The sequence below is a fragment of the Marmota marmota genome, unplaced genomic scaffold (genome assembly GCF_001458135.2).
Source record: "Marmota marmota marmota unplaced genomic scaffold, marMar, whole genome shotgun sequence".
In the NCBI taxonomy this organism is placed as follows: Eukaryota; Metazoa; Chordata; class Mammalia; order Rodentia; family Sciuridae; genus Marmota; species Marmota marmota.
Window position 1 is genome coordinate 68,036,590 of NW_026000026.1, and position 20,620 is coordinate 68,057,209.

Here is a 20,620-nt window from a genome sequence, read left to right on the forward strand (position 1 = left end):
TACAAATACCACATCTAAGTCAAAGCTTAAGACTTCATAATAAACCAAAATATAGAGAGAAATTTCTACTGAATGAAGCATCGCCTCTACAAATGACATTTATGCCCACAAAGAACTGTTCATTTAATAGACAATGTGGGGAAATGACTCATTGTTCTGCAGATTGGCTCTGTTAACTCCAAGATGTGCCATTTGCATAGACTAAGACATGAGCATTACCCCAGGATGCAGCACTTGTAGTAAAGCTCTAGCCTGGGTAAGTGACTATGGGAAAAATCCACACTCTTCTTCTGCAGGCTTGGAAATAAACAATTTTATCTTCTGGAGAGAAGGAATGTTGAAAAGGAAGTTAACCATCAGTCAGCCTTTTCCATCATTTTTATAAAAATTCTTCTCCTTTAACAAGACTACAGGAAGCCAAGCTCCCAAGGCTGCAGGTCCAGTGCACAGAGGAGATGCTAATTGCACTTGTGCTAGTTGATGGATGTATCACAAAGTCTACATTTAGAGCAAAATGCAGAACGTGATGTAATGGCAGTCAGAGTACTCCACTTACTCTGTCACAATAGTCTTTCTTTTTCTTTTCTCTCATAATTAATTTTTAAATGTTCAGAAAGTGTAGTTCAAGATGTTATTTCAGTTAAAGTTTTAGTGAGTAGACTAACCTAATCATGAATTAGAAAATTTGCAGTTTTGTAAGAAAAATATCATACAGACAGGATTTTCAGGCAACCACTTAATAACCATCCCTTGAATATTATAGTCCACATTCTCACTTTATTTAACCTAATGCATAACAGTGTCCAAAATAAATAAATAAAAAGATGAGGAGGGATATTTTGTCTCTCAACCTTTAAAAAAGATGATGTCAGTGTTTCTTGCCAATGTTCTAAATAACTGGATTGGAAAATTAAATAATTGAATTTTTTGCATCATCTTTTCAAAGAATGAGAGTGAGAGGGAATATCCCTTCCCATCTTTGTACTTTTTTGGATGATTTTGGTACATTAGGTTAAATAAAGTGAGAAACTAGATTATAATAATAATATTCAGGAGATGATTATTAAGTGGTTCTTGAAAATCCTGTCTATATGATATTTTCGTTACAAGACTACAAATTTTCCAATTCATGATTAGGCTAGTTAGTCTATTCACCAAAGCTTTATTTGAAACTTAAAATACTACATATTTGATGATATTAAGGAATTATAACTTATGGGTATGATATTTTCATTACGATTATGACTTTAAAATATCTAATTTTTTAAAGATGCCGCAACTATTTAGGCATAAAGTTATGAGTCTGACATTTTCTTTGAAATAATAAAGGAGGATGCAAAATGAAATAGATATTTATTTAAGCCAACAGATAAAACAAGACTGCCTAGAATAAATCATTGTTAAAGCTGTGTGGCAATTCTCTTGGAATGTTTCATCTTATAATATCAACTTGGAATGTTTAAAATAATTCACCATATAAAGTTTAAACAAGATGGACTTTTTTTTTCCTCCTTAAATAGGATGGACAGTTTAAGCTGAGGCAAAATAAATGTTTTTCATTTTCCTAAACAAAGTAAAATGTTTAGAGTGCCAGTTTATGGGTCTCTCTCTCCCTGGTGTTACGGTAGCTTGTAGCAATTGTTTAGATGTATCTTCTTTGACATTGATTTAATTAACTTCTCTTAACATCTATTCAACTAAATGTATGTGTCTGAGAAGCATTTCGTGTTTTTTTTAGGATTGTGGAAAAGGGATATTATAGTGAGCGAGACGCTGCAAATGCCGTCAAACAGATCTTGGAGGCAGTCGCTGTAAGTAAGAAATAACAGCAACCCCGTGCTTGGCTCTTCATCACCTCTTTGTTTTACAGAATCGTCAGTTAAGAAGCACAGACTGTAATAAGCTTCCCCATTTCTTGAGTTTGTTTCCTTCTTGTTTCATCATTTTTTTAATTTAGTGTGGAAGTGGAGAAAGGTTGGATGAGATAAATATAGACCCTGGAGCATAAAGATGATTGATTTTTCATCAAGATGAGAAATGACTGAATTAGGAGGGGAAAAAAATGTGGCAATTTTATTTTTTTCCAAGGAAGAAATACAAATTAAAAATTTACACTGGATATGAATTTTACCGAGTTATGATAGAAGCAAATATATACACATTTACATATATGTAATTTTGAGAAGCTTGTTTGGATATCGGGAAATATTTGCCTAGATAAAACAGACTACGCTGGTTAAAACCTTCCCATATGTTTAATGGTGTCTAACACATGCTAGGACACCTTGGTGATTCATTTACTGAGTATGAACCCAAAACAATTTTTTTTTTCCAGAACAAAGAGAACAGAGCCCAAGGGAGGATGGATATCATAATCATTTAAAAAGCCAAATATATAAAATATGGCCAGAATCAAAATACAGGATATTATTCAGAGTTAGTTATCTAACTAAAATTCAAATCAGCCAGTGATACAAGCACATGTCCTATTATACCCACAGCAAAAACCAAGGGAGCAAAGAAAGGAGAAAGGAAATAAGGGAAAGAGAAACAGAGGGTAGGAGGGAGGAGGGGACCAGGGAGGGACCCTGATATCTAACTAGCTTACACACCAATCATGAAAAGAAGAATCAAGTTTCACAATATTTGCATAGAGCCATAGAAATTACCAGTGTATATGTTCTAACCAAATCCATTATTGAACTATCAACATCAGGTTTAACTTACTTTATAGCTCAGTCTTTCCAAATAACACCTTCCTGTAAAAGTATTAGGTCTTTTTGCTATAGTGAGGAATAAAAAAGTTTGAAATAAGAGTAAACAACACCGGAAAGGATGCCACAAATTTTTACATTTGAAGGAACAACACGGCTCCTAAATATATGAGTATCGAATATCAAGTTCATATTCTCACTATGCCACTTCATTCCAAGGTTGTTTTTTTTTTTTTTTTTTATCACCCTAGTTTCCTAGACTTGCAAACTTGTGAATGATTTCAACTCTTCCATTCCCTTCTCTTCTCCCATTTACCTTTCCAACTTCATTTGAATCTTCCTTCAAACGTCCATAAACCTAATCCTATTCCTCATCATGCTATGAATGTTTCTGGCATAGAATTTAAAAAAAAAAAAACACTTCTATTTGCTTCCAATTTCTGTTCTTAAATATGTAAGTCTAGAATCATCTCTTGCAATCCCTATTTTTATTTTGTCACTTCTTATTTCAATAGTGGTAGTTCATGTACCTCTTAAATACCCATTTTAAAACTACACTTTTCCCTACTATTATTCACCATAGCTTATCTATTCAAATAAACATATGGCTGTGACCCACATCACTTTGTCCAAATCTGGCAGGCAGCCATTAAGGGTACTTTGAGAGTCAAACAGAACTGAGTTCAATTTATAGACATATGTGCATTGACACATCACTAAATACCTTTGAGCCTCAAATTCCTCTTATAAAATAAGCACAAACATTCAACCTAACAGTGTTGTGGAAAAGATTAATTGAGACAATGTAAGGAAGTCACAGAAATGTTTCAATAAAGAGGGCAAAATAGGTGAAGAATTTTCAGATTCAGAATATTCATTTAAAGATATAACTGATATTGTAAATCTATTCAAATATTCCTATTTCCTAAGTACTAAAATAAATAAAAACAATTGTGTGATAATGTGTTCCATGATCTGGGTGCTGATTGCACAGATAAGTGCAGTTGTGAAAAGTCAATAGGCTTTGTTTACTGTCCTCTTTATATATTATACCAATACAAAGCTTTTTTTAAAAAGTGTGCTGAAAACTTTGTATGAATATAAAGTTATAACAGGTCATCAATGCTCGACTCAACATGCCATGTATGTGTATTTGTAATTTACCTGACCAGTCATGTACTTGAATATGTTTTAAATTTTATCACATACTATTTTTCAGACAGATTATTTTTCTTCCTGGGACAAAAGTGTGTTATGCTCTGATACTACATGAGACAGTGATCAAGGAATGTGATAGGAGAGGGACAGTTGCCCCTCAGGCTGCCACCCTCCTCCCCATATGACATTCTACTGACAAGATATTTCAGGATGGGGTAATCTTCAGAATAATTGTTCTGAGAGCTTCTAGTGTGCCTGTCAGTGCACCTAACAATAGCACGCAGACAATCAGGTGGGGGTTATTGCAAAGACACAGAGTTATGTGAAGAATCCTGGCCAGGCAGCCTGGACAGTAGTCAGGACTCTGTTCTCCCATTACTGTTTGTTTGTTTGTTTGTTTGTTTGTCTCAGTCTCATTATCTGCTTTCCTCTTCTCTCTTCCCCAAATTTCTCTTCTTCTCAGACTCAACAAAGTGACATATGATCAACATAACATTCTTGTGTTAGCATATTACAATAAAAACTCAAAATGGATGTAAATATTACTTAACTCCAAATTTCAAGACAAAAGCTACATTTGGATTAATTCAACTCTATCCAAGCATCCTTCCCTCATCCAACCAATTGTAAACAGGATGGGAATTTTGTAATAAAAGTGGCCAATGGAACCAGCCTGGGATGGGGAAGAAGGGGCTGTTCAAAGGGAAAAGGCTGGTTGTCTAGAGGTTAGGATTCAGTGCTCTCAAAGGGAAAAGGGCAGTTATTTCTTGTGAGTGAGTCTGACACATTAAACATACCTTTTGCTACTATCTCTTCTAGTATTTTTTTGCTGCTACTAATTATTCATGTTCCTCTCCATTCCTGATTTTTCACTGCATTCTAAAATGGTTGGTAATAATACATATCTCTCTGTAATAACACTGCATGTAAATGGTCTCAATTCTTTAATTAGAAGTCAGGCTGGCATTGTGGATTAAAAAACAACATCCAACCATATGTTGTTTGCAAAAGACTCATATTACAAGCAAAGAAATCCACTGGCCAAGAGTGAAAGGATGGAAAGAATATTCCATAGAAATGAAGACCAAAAGTAAGCAGTATAGCTGCTTTCATATCTAACAAAGCAAATTTTGAAGGTCTTTTGAAACAAAGAGGGTCACTTCATGGTGGTAAAGGGAACAATCTAACAAGATGATATAATGAAAATAAATATTTATGCCCTAAATGTTGGTGCATGTAATTACATAAAACAAATACTATTCAATATAAATACTCAGAAACTCAAGTATAATAATATTGAGTCATTTCAACATACTTCTCTCACCAATAGTTACATTCATCCAAATACAAAATCATTGAAGACTCTTCAGAACTAAATAAATATAAATCACATGATCCTAACAGATATCTATAGAATATTTCACCCAAAGACAGCTGAATTTTCTTACTTCTCTGCTGCCTATGGAAACTTCTCCAAAACATACCATATTTTAGGACACAAATCAACTCTCAATAAATACCAAAAAAATCAATATAATTCCTTATATCTTATCAAAGCATAATGGGATGAAATTAGAAATTAACAGCAATAAAAAAACATAGAAATTACATACACACATAGAGATTGAATACAGCAGATTTGAACAAAGAAGGGACAATGAAGGTAATTAAAGGAGAAATATAAAAATTCTTAGAATCAAATGAGAGTAGAGATATGCCAGAATCTGTGGGAAAAAATGATGTAATTCTAAGAGAAAAGGTCATAGCTGTTAGTACCTGTGTTAAAAAAAATCAACAAATAAACAACCCAACAATACATCTCAAGGTTATAGAAAAACAAGGAAATTATTTCTAAGATCAGTAGAAGAAAGGAAATAATTAAGATAGATGCTAAATTAATGAAATAGAAAATTTTAAAAAATAATACAAAGAATCAATGAAACAAAATTTTAATTATTTGAAAAGATAATAAGATTGATAAACTCTTAGCCAAAATAACCACTAGAGAGAGAAAAAAACCCAAATCAAGAAAAGAGATGAAAAAGGAGATATCACCACAGATATGCCTGAAATCCTAAGATCATTAGGGACTACTTTGACAACTTCTATGCCAATAAAATGAAAGACATAGAAAAAATGGATAGATTTCTGAACACATATGGCCTACGAAATTGATCAGGATGATATAGAAAAACTAAAAGATCAATAATAAGCAATGAGATAGAAGCAATAATAAAAAGCCTTATAACAGTGAAAATCCTGGGACTGCACTGATTCCCCAATGAATTCTACTAGACCTTTAAAGAAGAACTAATGCTGATGCCCCCCAAATTATTGCATGAAATAGAAAGGGAGACACTACCAAATTCATTCTGGGTGCATTTTTGAATAATAGTATGTTGTTTACCATAAAGACACTTGGGGTATGATTTCATTTTGGCGGAAGCCCTAATTATTTATCATGTAAGAACTAACCTTTCTATGGACATCTAAGTCATTCCCCACATTCCCATACTTCCATATTCTTTATAAGTCAAGCTGTTTTACAGTAGATGTATATAATTATTTTCTCATTCACTGATACAAGCGTAGAACTTTTACAATGTTCTTTCAATCTCTTTCATCTTGGTGAATGTTGCTATCATGCAACAATTGTTGGCTAAAATTCTAGAATTCACTCTCCATTTGTTTACCTCACATCTCAATAATCTGCAATTCACAACATAAATTTGACCATTTTTTCCTCATCTTTACTAACCCTTGGTTTTAGTCCCCATCCTCTCCTGTTCATAATGCTGCAAAACCTTCTAATGGTCAACTTACATCCGTTAACTAAAGTCCATTCCCCTTGTATCATTCAGAGTTATTATTTAAATCACAAATCTGCTAAACATGGTGGCACACACCCATAATCCCAGTGGGTCAGGAGGACAAGACAGAAAGATTGCAAGTTTGAAGTTAGTCCCAATAACTCCCTGCCAAAAATCATAAATCAACTGGACCATTTCCATGCTTTTACCACCAATAGCATACCATCAAAAATAGAGCAGGCATGGTGGTGCACACCTGTAATCCCAGCAGCTTGGGAGGTGGAGGCAGGACGATCGTGAGTTCAAATCCAGCCTCAGCAAAAGCGATACACTAAGCAACTCAGTGAGACCCTGTCTCTAAATAAAGTACAAAATAGGGATGGGGATGTGGCTCAGTAGTCTAGTGCCGCTGAGTTCAATCCCCAGCCTCCCCACCCCTGAAAATAAAAATAGAATAAAATCAGAATTTCTTAACATATCTTGGATTATCTTCCACATCCAGGTTTCTTTCTGCCATTTCAATCTCACTGCAAACAATTTTCACTTTCCTTTTCTGTGCTTGAGTCACACTGGCTTTTGTTTTTGTTTGTTTGTTTGTTTCTTGAGTTTTACGTTTTGTTTTGCTTTGCTTTTTTCTGACCCTCAGAGAGATCAAAGTTCATCCTTGTCTCAAGGTCCTTGTTTCTGTGCCTGCAATCACATTTGTTTACATCTTTTTTTAACTTGCTTGCTTATTTCTTTCTGCTCTTTACTGAAGTGTCACCTCTCTAGAATGATGTTCTCTGACCACTCTAAAATAGTGCCTACCATTACCTCCAAGCCACCCTCAATTCTTTTACCATGATTTATTGTCACTGACACAATTATTTGAAAGTATACGTTATTTTGTCCATGTTTGGTGCTCTGTATCTAACTCCATAAAGTAGGAATTTTGTGTAGTTCTCTCATATTTCCAGTCACTAAAAGAGTACCTGAGGACAGTAAATGCTCAATAAATATTTACTGAGCAAGTAAATGAAAATAATCAAAGCACTACAAGATAGCTACCATCTAGCTTATCTTCCTAGATGATGACACATAGATTGAATCTTTACTATCACATTCCTATTCACTTTATATAAAGCAAAGTGTTATAACTTGTTCCCACTCGTGAAATTATTTTTCTGCTCCCATATTATCATTTCATTCTTTTCCTATAAGTCAAAACTCACCTTCTTTAGTATGTTTGTGCTGGTTGCCTCCATTCATTTAGATCAGCTCTTGACTCTTTTGATTATCACAGTGAGCATTCTTTAATTTGCGATCCTCAGGCAGCTAACAGAGAAAACTCTATTCCCATTCAGTAAATGAGACATGCATGTTTTCAGCATCAGATTTTCCACCTCTCAGAGTTACACCAATTAAGAAAAAAAAATGTGTAAGCAAAAATGCTCCAGATAGGAGTGTTCCACATAGAACAGAGGAACCTATTCCAGGTCTGCAAAGATAAATGGATTAATCTTCTGCCAATTCCTATATTTTTAAATGTTATTTTACCTACTCACAAAGCTCCTATTTAGAAACTAGGCTATCACATTTAAGGCAAGCAGTCTTTGAAAAAAGCTTTAGAAAAATCAAATTTTCTCTAGTTACTGCAACTAAGGGTTAATTTTTTTAAATTAAAATAATATCTCTAAGAATTTCACAGGTAGAAAACAAGGCAATTTTAAACTTGTGAGAAATGGCTGACATTTATAAAACAGTTTATTGTCAACTACAAAGCTATAGATAGCTCAAAAAAATGGGACAGTTGGGAACTCAAAGTAATCAGTGATACATCTCACATTTTTCCAAATCACACAGTTATAAGGCTATATCTAGGCTGGTTGTTGAAAGCACAGAAGCAGAAAGCTTAAAGATTGAAAAAGTTTGGTAGAAGTATGTTGCCGGTATGAATATGCTTCCTCTGCAACATATCTCACAATCTACCCCTCACTCCCCACTCCATCCCAGTTCTTGCCCCGTGTATTTTACAGTATTTATCCAACATAACCTTGCAACTTCTGATTTGCGGGCCTTCAATAGTATTTGCAGAAGTTTTTAAAGTGAATTAAAAGGCGATTTCCCCTTTGGATCTGAATTCATTCTATTAGCCTTTCAAGGCAGATTCTTAAGCCTTCTTGCGTATTATTTCTTGAAATGAATTCCTGTAGTCCCAAGTCAAACAGTCCAGGTCACTCTGGACATTCTGGAAGGGTCATCTTGCCCTAACACAATGTCACAATTTTCCAAAGGCTTGTAGCAATAACTGTGGAAATCTCCTCTGACATCTCTTGCTGCTGCTTCGACCTCCAGTCCTTGCCTCGCCACCACTAATACCTTGCTCTGCCTCTGTACCCCAGATGTCCTCATCCCTCTCACTTTCCCACCAATGGTACAGCTTTTCTTCTCTCTGTTTTAGCTACAGTTCTCTTCGGGATGTCTTGATTTTAAAGGCAAGAGTTTGGAGCCCAGAGAAACTTGTACATATGGTCTATAGTAATAAATGTTTTTTTTAAGAAATAGAAGTAAGTAGCTGGGCACAATGGCCTACACCTGTAATCCCAGCACCTCGGGAGGCTGAGGCAAGAGGATCACAAATTCAAGGCCAGCCTCAGCAACTTAGCAAGGCCCTAAGCAACTTGGCAAGATCCTGTCTCAGAATAAAAATAAAAAGGGCTGGGCATGTGGCTCAGGGGTTAAGCACCCCTGGGTTCAATCCCCAGGAACAATAAATAAATAAACATATACATATGTACAAACAGTACAAGGGAGTAATTGAGGAGAACTATTAAATATTTCTTCTATCACATCACATAGATTTTTGGTTAGAATAGTGTTAGCATTGTGATATGGCGGTGAAGAGTTGCAAACAGAAGCACTGAACAGAAGCACTGAACCCTTTAAAATTATTTAAAAAATGATATGATATTTGAACATCAAAGAAAAGCAGGAAATGAATATGATATAAGGAATCAGGAAAAGATGAAATAGCAAAAGATCTTTGGGTAAAAAATGTTTTTAGTCTATAACTCTTCCCCTAAGAAACAAACAGATTTCACTTCTTAGAGAATGGATGGATATTGAAGAACTGAAAGAGCAAAGGGGATCTGTAAACTATTGTAGAAGTGGCAGTGTCAGGAAACAGCCCCACTGGTTCTGGGGAAACCAAACAAAGAGGTTGAGAATATTAAAACTGACAAGACTGAAGGAGATGTTCTGTGGAGCTATGATGAGGACTCACTCTGTGGTGCTGGTGTCACTGAGCTCAGAAGAATCCGTGTGCCTGGAATGCAGATCTCTGAGGACGATGCCCCTCCTCCCAGCCAATGGAGCCGTGTTACTGAGGAGGGGCAGTGGCATTGTCCCCATGAGCCTTGGAGAAAAACACAAACTAAAATCAACAGCAGCCACAGAAGGACCCGCCCCTGCAAGGTGAAGGAGTGTTTTAGAGTCACATGGGAATAACTAGCAGAAAAACAGACTCCAAAAGCAAACAGAAAGGAGAAATTCCTTTCATCCCCCTCCAGCCTCCCACCCTTTCTCCCTCATGCCCTCTTATGACAAATCAAACAGGGAGTCAGCAGGTAAGGAAAATGTGACTTGGGTTTCGAATCTCAGCATCATAAAATGGACGATAAAGGGGTGACTTTAGTCAGGCACAATGGTGCCCATCTATCATCCCAGCAACTCCAGAGACTGAAGCAGAAGGACCTCAAGTTCAAAGTCAGCCTGAGGAACTTAGTGAGACCCTATCTCAAAAGAAAAAAAAAAAAAAAGCCTGGGGATGTGGCTCAGTGTAGAGTGTACCTGGGTTCAATCCTCAGTATGGGAAAAAGAACAAAAACAAAAAAATGTGAGTTTAAAAGTGAGAGAGTCTATAGCTTAACAAATTCTACAGGAAGTTATTAAAATACAAAAATAAATTGTCAAAGTTCTTATTTTTATTAAAAGAGTTTTCTAAAATGTTCATTGTCTACTAAAGTACATGAGATGGTTCTACAGGTCAATGAAAATCAAAGTAAGAGAAGCAACACTAATATAAATAACCATTTGTATTTAGTACTAAGTATTGTGCTTGGTAACATTTATACATTTAAAAAGCATTAGTATTGTTGAGCTTTATATGATTTAACAGGTTAAAGCTATCTCCCATTCTGACTTCTTATTCCTTGTCAGGGGAGCTCTTATAGAAAGATAGAAAATGCCAGAACTCCATAGAGGCACTGTCTTGCCTCTAGGGCATGGGCAACTACTGATGCTGCCTGGTGAATTCTGAGGGGTAGGCTGTTTATGAATTTGGGAGAAAACTTACCATGAGAACCCAGGGAGAGAGACTATTCAGCACATGATGCTGGAAATTTATTTCGCTATCTCATAATTACAAGGAGCAATATAACTCGTGTTGAAGAAGGCAGAGAAAAAAGGAAAATGACACCCCTGAAATTTTCCTCCCATTTGATATCTTGTAGAAGATAATAATATTTCCTCAATATTTCAGTGACCTTAGTTGTATACCCTATTACTTGAAACAATAAGATACTGAACTCCTTTTGGATAAACTTTTGAGTATATCCTAATAACGATTCTGTGGTATAATTTTCCATTCATGGGAGCATAGCAAAAAGGGCATACTCCTAGATAAAAAGATTCTCGTCCCACAAATTTCCAAAAATTCAATTTCACTGAATCTCTAGCACCAGCACATTGCTAAATCAGGATTAAGTATGATGTGAAGGGACAATAAGGTTTAAGGATATTAAAACTAAGCTTGCTTCTGACACTTGTTCCTTGTTTCTGTGACTATCATTCCTGCTTTGTCTGTTTACTGTCAATAAAAAGGTTCTGAAAGTTCAGTCAAGCAATGAGAGGCTAAAACAAAAAAATGTAAGATTTTTTTCATTATTTGTTTTAAATCTGTCAGTTCCTATGTTATTTGCATTTTTTTTCCTGGGGAAATTTGATTTCTTATTACTCAAATTTGAACACTAGCTTCTAGAGAATAGATTTTAATTAATGCAAGGCTCAAAGCATTGAATCACTATAATGAAAATTTTACCAGTAAAACATAAACATTGTTATATATTTTTACTAAGAATTTGAGAGATCATAGTTTGCAGAAAATAAATAACAAAATTTCTATTCATATTCTAGTATTTTAGTTTATAAACATAGTAGATTAGTGCTCAATAAAAGCATAGATATTTTGTCAGACAGAAAGTTTAGATCAGAAATATGATCTACGTTCTAAATTATAGGTCAATATTGGCAAATTAGAGAGCTAAGAAAAATTCAGGGGTTGGAAAGAAGAGTATCTTTCTCCTTAAATGTTTCTGAACATAATTGTTAGCAATTATAATAATGATATTAGAAGTTCATCCAATTCTATCTACGTGGCCTCTTTTGTTTCCCAAAAGAGTCACAATGAATTCTAGACCACATATCTAGGAATTTTCCAATTATTGTGCACAAAATATTATGTTGCTGGTTACATTCTAAATACCTTTTGTTGTTTCAGGGCTTTGTAAATGTCGGATGATGTCAACAGGTCTGTTCAACCATTCCTCATCCTCTGGGCTGTGCCAGACTCTGTTCTGGGCCCTAGGATACAGAAATCAAGAAGCTCACAAATACAGTGGGCAGGCAGACACACAGACACAAGGCTCTAAGAGGGTATCAGTGCACCAAGTGACCCAAAAGTACCAGAAAGAAGAAAGCTATTCTATATGTCTAGAGAGAAACTAATTCAGAAAAATCTTGCCAGAGGAAGTTGTAACTGAATTGAGGTTTTAAAGAAAAATTGTCACACAGCCAGAATGAAAGAAAACAAATTCCTGGAATAGTCCTTTTCTATCACAAGTATTTATGGAATCTAATGGAGTAAAAGTGATATTACTAGAAAACAAAGCACATATGGGGAGGCCTGGGGCTTGAGGAAGAGGAAGAAGGAGGCTTGTCCTGAGGGGCTTAGGTGACTTGCTAAAGAGGTCATGTGATTCTGTTAAGGAGGAGATCTGGAGGAAACTTTTGTTGGCAGACCATCACCCTGTGAGCTGCATAGGATCAAAAATTAGTGAGGCAAAGTAAGAGGGTATTAAAATATCTAGTCAAGAATTTCCATGTGCTACTGAGAAGAAAGTATATTCACTCGTTGAAGGATGGAATATTCTATATATGTCAATTAAGTCTAAGTTATTGACTGATTATTGAGTTCCATAGTTTCTTTGTTCAGTTTTTGTATGGGAGATCTATCCAGTGGTGAAAGAGGTGTGTTAAAGTCACCCAGAAGTATTGAGTTGTGGTCTATTTGACTCTTGAACTTGAGAAGAGTTTGTTTGATGAAAGTAGACGCTCCATTGTTTGGGGCATATATATTTCTTATTGTTATGTCTTGTTGATGAATGTTTCCCATAACCAGTATGAAATATCCTTCTTTATCCCTTTTGATTAACTTTGGCTTGAAGTCTACTTTATTTCATATGAGGATGGAAACCCCTGCTTGCTTCCGCAGTCCATGGGAGTGAAATGATATTTCTCAACCTTTCACCTTTAGTCTATGGATGTCTTTTCCTATGAGATGAATCTCTTGGTGGCAGCATATTGATGGGTCTTTTTAAAAATCCAATCTGCAAGTCTATGTCTTTTGACTGGAGAGTTTAGGCCATTAACATTCAGAGTTATTATTGAGACATGATTTGTATTCCCAGCCATTTTTGTTTGTTTTTGATTATTAACTTGACTCGGTTTCTCCTCTCATTAGTTTTTCATTTAGTGTAATACCTCTCTTTGCTGATTTTCATTGTTGTTTTTAAATTCCTCTTCATGGAATATTTTGCTGAGGATGTTCTCTAGTGCAGGCTTTCTAGTTGTAAATTATTTTAACTTTTGTTTATCATGGAAGGTTTTTATTTCACCATCAAATCTAAAGCTTAATTTTGCTGGATATAAGATTCTTGGTTGGCATCCATTTTCTTTTAGAGGCTGGATCTCCTGGCTTTGAGGGTTCTGGGTTGAAAAATCTGCTGAGATATGAATTGGTCTCTCCCTATATGTGATCTGATTTCTCTCTCTTGTGGCCTTTAAGATTCTATCATTATTCTGTATTATTCTGTATGCTAGGCATTTTCATTATAATGTGCCTTGGTGTAGATCTGTTGTAATTTTGTACATTTAGTGTCCTGGAAGCCTCTTGTATTTGATTTTCCAATATTCTTCATGTTTGGAAATTTTTCTGATATTATCTCATTGAAGAGATTGTGCCTTCCTTTGGTTTGAAACTCTGTGCCTTCCTCTATAACTGACATATATAGAATATTTCATCCTTTAACAAGCAAATACACATTCTTCTCAACAGCACATGGATCCTTCTCTAAAAATAGATCATATATTATGCCACAAAGCAACTCCCAGCAAATATAAAAAAAAGGAGAGATACTACCCTACATTCTATCAGAACATAATGGAATGAAATTAAAAATCAATGATAAAATAAAAAATGAAAGCTACTCCAACGCCTGGAGACTAAATGATATGCTACTGAATGAACAATGGGTTGCAAAAGACATCAAGGGGGAGATTAAAAAAATTCTTAGAGGTGAATGAGAATACAGATACAATATATCCAAATCTCTGAGACACTATGAAGGCAGTAGTAAGAGCAAAGTTCATTGCATGGAGTTTATTCCTAAAAAGAAGAAAAAGTTAACAAATTAATGACTTAATATTCATCTCAAAGCCCTAGTAAAACAAGAAGAAATCAACACCAAAAGCAGTATAAGACAGAGCTGAAATCAATGAAGTTGAAACAAAAGAAACAATTGAAAAAAATTGACAAAACAAAAAGTTGGTTCTTTGGAAAAAAAAAATAAAATTGACAGACTCTTAGCCATGCTAATGAAGAGAAAGATAGAGAAAACTCAAATTACTGACATATGAAATGAAAAAGGAAATATCACAACAGACACTACAAAAATACAAAAGATACTTAGAAATTATTTTGAAAACTTATATTACAATAAATAGAAAATATCAAAGGCATCAACAAATTTCTAGAGGCATATGATTTGCCCAAATTGAATCAGGATGTTATACACAATTTAAAAAGATCAATTACAAGTGATGAGATGGAAGATGCCATCAGAAGCCTACCAACCAAGAAAAGCCCAGGACTGAATGGATACACAGCTCAGTTCTACAAGACCTTTAAAGAAGAACTAATACCAATACTCTTCAATTTATTTCAGGAAATAGAAAAAGAGGGAGCACTTCCAAACTCATTCTATGAGGCCAATATCACCCTGATTCCAAAACCAGGAAAAGACACATCAAAGAAAGAAAACTTCATACCAATATCTCTAACAAACATAGATGCAAAAATTCTCAATAAAATTCTGGCAAATTGAATACAAAGACATATCAAAAAGATTGTGCACCATGATCAAGTGGGATTCATCCCAAGGATGCAAGGTTGGTTCAACATATGGAAATCAATTAAGGTAATTCATCACATCAATAGACTTAAAGATAAGAACTATATGATCATCTCAATAGATGCATAAAAAGCATTTGACAAAATATATCACCCTTCATGTTCAAAACACTAGAAAAACTAGGGATAACAGGAACATATCTCAACATTGTAAAAGCTATCTATGCTAAGTCTCAGGCCAATATCATTCTAAATGGAGAAAAATTGAAAACATTCCCTCTAAAAACTGGAACAAGACAGGGATGCCCTCTTTCACCACTTCTATTTAACATAGTTCTTGAAACACTGGCCAGAGCAATTAGACAGATGAAAGAAATCAAAGGGATACAGATAGGAAAAGAAGAACTCAAATTAGCACTATTTGCCGAAAATATGATTTTATACCTAGAAGACCCAAAAAAATTCCACCAGAAAACTTCTAGAACTAGTAAATGAATTCAGCAAAGGATACAAAATCAACACCCATAAATCAAAGGCATTTCTGTATATCAGTAACAAATCCTTTGAAAAGGAAATGAGGAAAACTACCCCATTAACTATAGCCTCAAAAAAAATAAAATACTTGAGAATCAACTTAACAAAAGAGGTGAAAGACAAAACTACAACAAAACTACAGAACACTAAAGAAAGAAATTAAAGTAGACCTTAGAAGAAGGAAAGATCTACCTTGTTCTTAGATAGGCAGAATTAATATTGTCAAAATGACCATACTACCAAAAGCACTATACAGATTTAATATAATTCCAATCAAAATCCTAATGACATTCCTCATAGAAATAGAAAAAGCAGCCATGAAATTCATCTGGAAAAATAAAGAGACCCAGAATAGCTGAAGCAATCCTTATCAAGAAGAGTGAAATGGTTGGCATCACTATACCAGACCTTAGAGCAATAGTAACAAAAACAGCATGATATTGGCACCAAAATAGACTTGTAGACCAATGGTACAGAATAGAGGACACAGAGACTAACCCACAAAACTACAGTTATTTTATATTTAGACAAAGGCACCAAAATGCACATTGGAGAAAAGATAGCCTCTTCAACAAATGGTGCTAGGAAAACTGGAAATCCATATGCAACAAAATGAAATTAAACCCCTATCTCTTATCATGCACAAAACTTAAAGTGGATCAAGACCTAGGAATTAAACCAGAGACACAGCGTCTATTAGAAGAAAAAGTAAGCCCAAATCCCCATCATGTCAGATTAGACCTTAGCTTCCTTAATAAGACTCCTATAGTGCAAGTATTAATATTAAGAGTCAATAAATGGGATGGATTCCGACTAAAAAGCTTCTTCTCAGCAAAAGAAATGATCAGTGAGGTGAAAAGAGAGCCTACAATTTGGGGGGAAAAAATTACCACAATCACGTCAGATAGAGCACTACTCTCTAGGATATATAAAGAACTAAAAAAATATTAACACCAAAAAAACAAATAACCCAATAAATAAATGGGCCAAAGAACTGAACAGACACTTCTCAGAAGAAGATAGACAATCAATCAACAAACATATGAGAGAATGTTCAACATCTCTAGCAACTAGAGAAATGCAAATCAAAACTACTCTAAGATTTCATCTCACTCCAGTCAGAATGGCAGCTATCAAGAATACAAACAACAATAAGTTTGGGTGAGGATGTGAGTAAAAAGGCACACTCATACATTGCTAATGGGACTGCAAATTGGTACAGGTGATATGGAAAGCAGTATGGAGAATCCTTGGAAGACTGGAAATAGAACCTCCATTTGACCCAGTTATCCCACTCCTTGGTCTATATCCAAAACACTTAAAAACAGCATACTACAGGGATATAGTCACATCAGTGTTTATAGCAATACACTTCACAATAGCTAAACTGGGAAACCAACTTAGATGCCCTTCAGTAGATGAATGGATAAAGAAAAAATGTGGCATAAACACAATGAAATTTTACTCAGCAATAAAAGAGAACAAAATCATGGAATTTGCAGGTAAATGGATGGAGTTGGAGAATATAATGTTAAATGAAGTTAGCCAATCCCCCCAAAAAAACCAAGTACTGAATGTTTTCTCTGATTTAAGAATGCTGATTCATTAAGTGGTGGTGGTGGAGCATGAGAAGATTAGATGAACTCTAGATAAGGCCAAAGGGAAAAGGGGAAGAAGGGGAATGGAGGGGGCATGGGAGTAGGAAAGACAGTGGAATGAGATGGACATCATCACCCTAAGTGCATGTATGAAGACACTAATGGTGTGACTCTACTTTGTGTATTACCAGAAATATGAGAAAATGTGTGCTTTGTGTGTAATATGAATTGTAATGCATTCTGCTGTCATATATAACAAAATAAAATTTTTTAAAAAAAGAATCTCACTTACCTTTATTGGAACAGAAGCTGTGAGATTGAGATGAGTATCTTTACTTTTACAAAAACCCATTAACAAGTCATCAATGTGCAGTTACTGAATGGATATGACCTGATTCTTGATTGATGTCCTTGGATTATGGTCTTCAGAAGTTCTTTCTTATCTATCCTGCCAGGTTTTAGTTGATTAGGGAATAAAAGTGATAGAATTGATAGTATCAACTTTGGAGAAAGACAGTTGGGTAACACAAGTGAGGATAAGACATACTGTATAGTTAATGGCAGCATGAAAGAAGAGGAAATAACAAAAGCACTCACAGTGTCATTGAGGTCAGGAAAGGCATGCATTGTTTCTATGTCCATTGATCTATATGATTATTAGCAATAAAATAAGGGGGAAAGGTAGAAAATCAAGCTATAAGAAAATAATATTTTAAGGGTACACATTTAATTACATCTTAAAGCTGCTAAGCACAAGTACATAGCCCAGGAAAGAGGATTTTATCACAATACCATTTTTTCCCCCAGTCTGAGTGTTGAACCCAGGGCCTGGTAGATACTAAGCAAGCGCTCTACCACTGAGCTATACCCTATAATATCTTTTTTTTTAAATAAATCTCACCCTAATTGATAATTGTGCCTATTTTCTTTCCTTTGACATTGTACTGTACAAAAACATAGCCTGTAATTCTGATATTGAATTGTCTGAAAAACTGAACTCCTATGCAAAGAATTTTGCCATCCACAATGGGCTCTCCAAGAGGACAGTTTCTTCTTTGCACATATTCAGTTTGTATGGGACAGCTTCTGCCTACCTACTTCCAGTCACAAGGAAAAGGCTCCTAGCTGGCAAGATTCCTTTGACAATGACCCTCTTTTAAGAAAGAGTTACTGTTGTTTGAAGGGGATCAGTGATTCTTTCTCTTTATGTGTATTTCTCTCCTAGGATAGTAAATGGGAAAAAGATTAACCTCTGATTAATTATTTCTATATTGTTTTTTATTGATTATAAATTGGAGGATGAGGATGGGGCCATGATACTTATTGCCTAACTCTCTGGCAATAGTTACTTGCCAAAAGATATGAAAAATTTCCGGTCTTGAGGACATAAGCCCTATTGTGTATTACATGGAATGATGTAAATCTGGTATTTTCAATGTCTTTGACTCATAAAGGAATGAATTTTTATTTTGGGAATGGCTAATTCGGGAATGGTGTTGAAAACAATCAATAGTTCTCTGAAATAATCAGGTAGAATATATTGTATTTCTGGGTCAGAATGAGAACTCTCAAGAAATATAATATTCTGTGGTTAATGAAAGTTTAGTTTTATTATGATTAAATAATAGCCTCACACTTCTTAGGTATGGTAGTAATATGCAAAATGGAGGTGTTAGCATTTCTAGGTTAAGGATGAGTTTACTTATTGATGCTTTACTTTCTTTTCTCACATTTTTTATTGTGTATAATGAAAACACACAAAAATAATTTCACAGTTTCAACAGTGGGCACAAGAAGTATTTGTCGACAAGATTCCAAACTGTAAAAGGGATCACCATGGAGTAAAGTGAAGATAGATCCTAAGACAAGATAGAGGAAAAAGCAGGAGTTGACTAGGGCGCCCTCACCAGACTGAGACCTGTTATGACATGTAGCTAGCATATCATCTGACTTTATGGGAATTATTTTTTCAGAGAGTCAATTCCGACTTCTTTATTTTCCCAGTAACTAAGCTCGAACTTCAAGTCTCACAAATGTGAAAAAGTAGACTAAGAAAAAGCTTGAAATGTGAAAAGCAGTTGGATCTTTGGAAGTATTACCTTGAAGAACTGTTGACCCTCATGTGATGTTCTCCTCAAGAGAAGATAGCAGATCACTCCAAGTAACTATTCAGGAATAAATTCCTCATACTCAAGTGGTCAAACCATGACTGAGAAAATTGCTAGAGAGTAGAAATGTGACTAGAGTAGCTTTATAGGACCTTCAGCATAGAATTAAGAGGTAGATGGTTATAATTAGTCACAAAAGGAAATCTACTTGTCTCATCTGTTGATAGACACTGGAGTTGGATCATCCCCTTTTTAAATAACTTTAAGCAAAGAAGAAAAGCAATAATGAACACACTAAAATATTGCAAAATGCAAAAGCAGAGAGAAATGTCTTCAAGACATACAAGTTACTGCATACTTTTAGGAAAATATTAAAATGGTATAAAGAGAGGTCTTTTAAAGGCATATACTTTGTTTATTCAAAAGTTTCATGTACTTTGACACTGAAGCCAGTTTGATGTTGAAAAAGTTATCAACAAATAACAAACTTCAAATAAAAGTGAAGCTTTGTGCAGGTATTTGCATAAATGATGAGGATGCTTGACAATAATATAAGGTTACAAGAATCAAATAAAATATTAAAATTTGAATTAAAAACAGTAAAGTGCAAGAATTGAAGTCATACATAATTGAGTGATTTCATGTCCCATTTCTTAAACAAATTCTGAAAGGAGTTACTCTGCATCTGAAGTCCAACCACATCTTTCTCACTGTGATAAATTCTGAAGGTAAATGCATGAACTTCTTTTTTTTTTTTTTTTTTTTTTTTGCTTTTATCTTTTTCATTTCCTAAGAGATTGAAGTTCCAGATTTCAAGAAATTTTCTCCTGAGATTCCATGGCACTTTGTACCATTCAGCTTCTAGCACTCATCCTATTATATTATGATTAACTGTCCATAGTTCTCTCCTAGGATAGTTGGAGTTGTTGCTAGACAGGAATGATGACTTATTCATCTGTATCTGTCATCCTTTCCCCTATCATCCACACCCTCCATAGGCCTCTTTGTATTTGTACTTGGAACAGGAACAATATATCATTCATTGACTGAAACCTTGTTATTTATAAATACATTTTTAGGATCCCAGCATTTTGTGTGCTGGAAACATTTTTGTGCTAGACTTAAATGCATAGTTTTGTTTATCTTTTGGTTTGGGGGAAGACTGGGAATTGAACCTAGGCACACTCTGCCAGTAAACTATATCCCCAGGACTTTTATTATTTATTTATTTATTATGAATTTTTTAGTTGTA

General features: G+C 34.8%; 1 protein-coding gene across 2 annotated transcripts in view; it reads left to right on the forward strand.

The window, feature by feature from the left end:
- Camk4 (calcium/calmodulin dependent protein kinase IV) overlaps positions 1–20,620 on the forward strand; it is a 237,250-nt gene that overhangs the window by 160,864 nt on the left and 55,766 nt on the right. For both annotated transcript variants that reach the window (XM_048811576.1, XM_048811577.1), the window contains one exon: positions 1,739–1,811. In XM_048811576.1, coding sequence (XP_048667533.1) covers positions 1,739–1,811 — 73 coding nt within the window. The remainder of the gene's footprint in view (positions 1–1,738; positions 1,812–20,620) is intronic.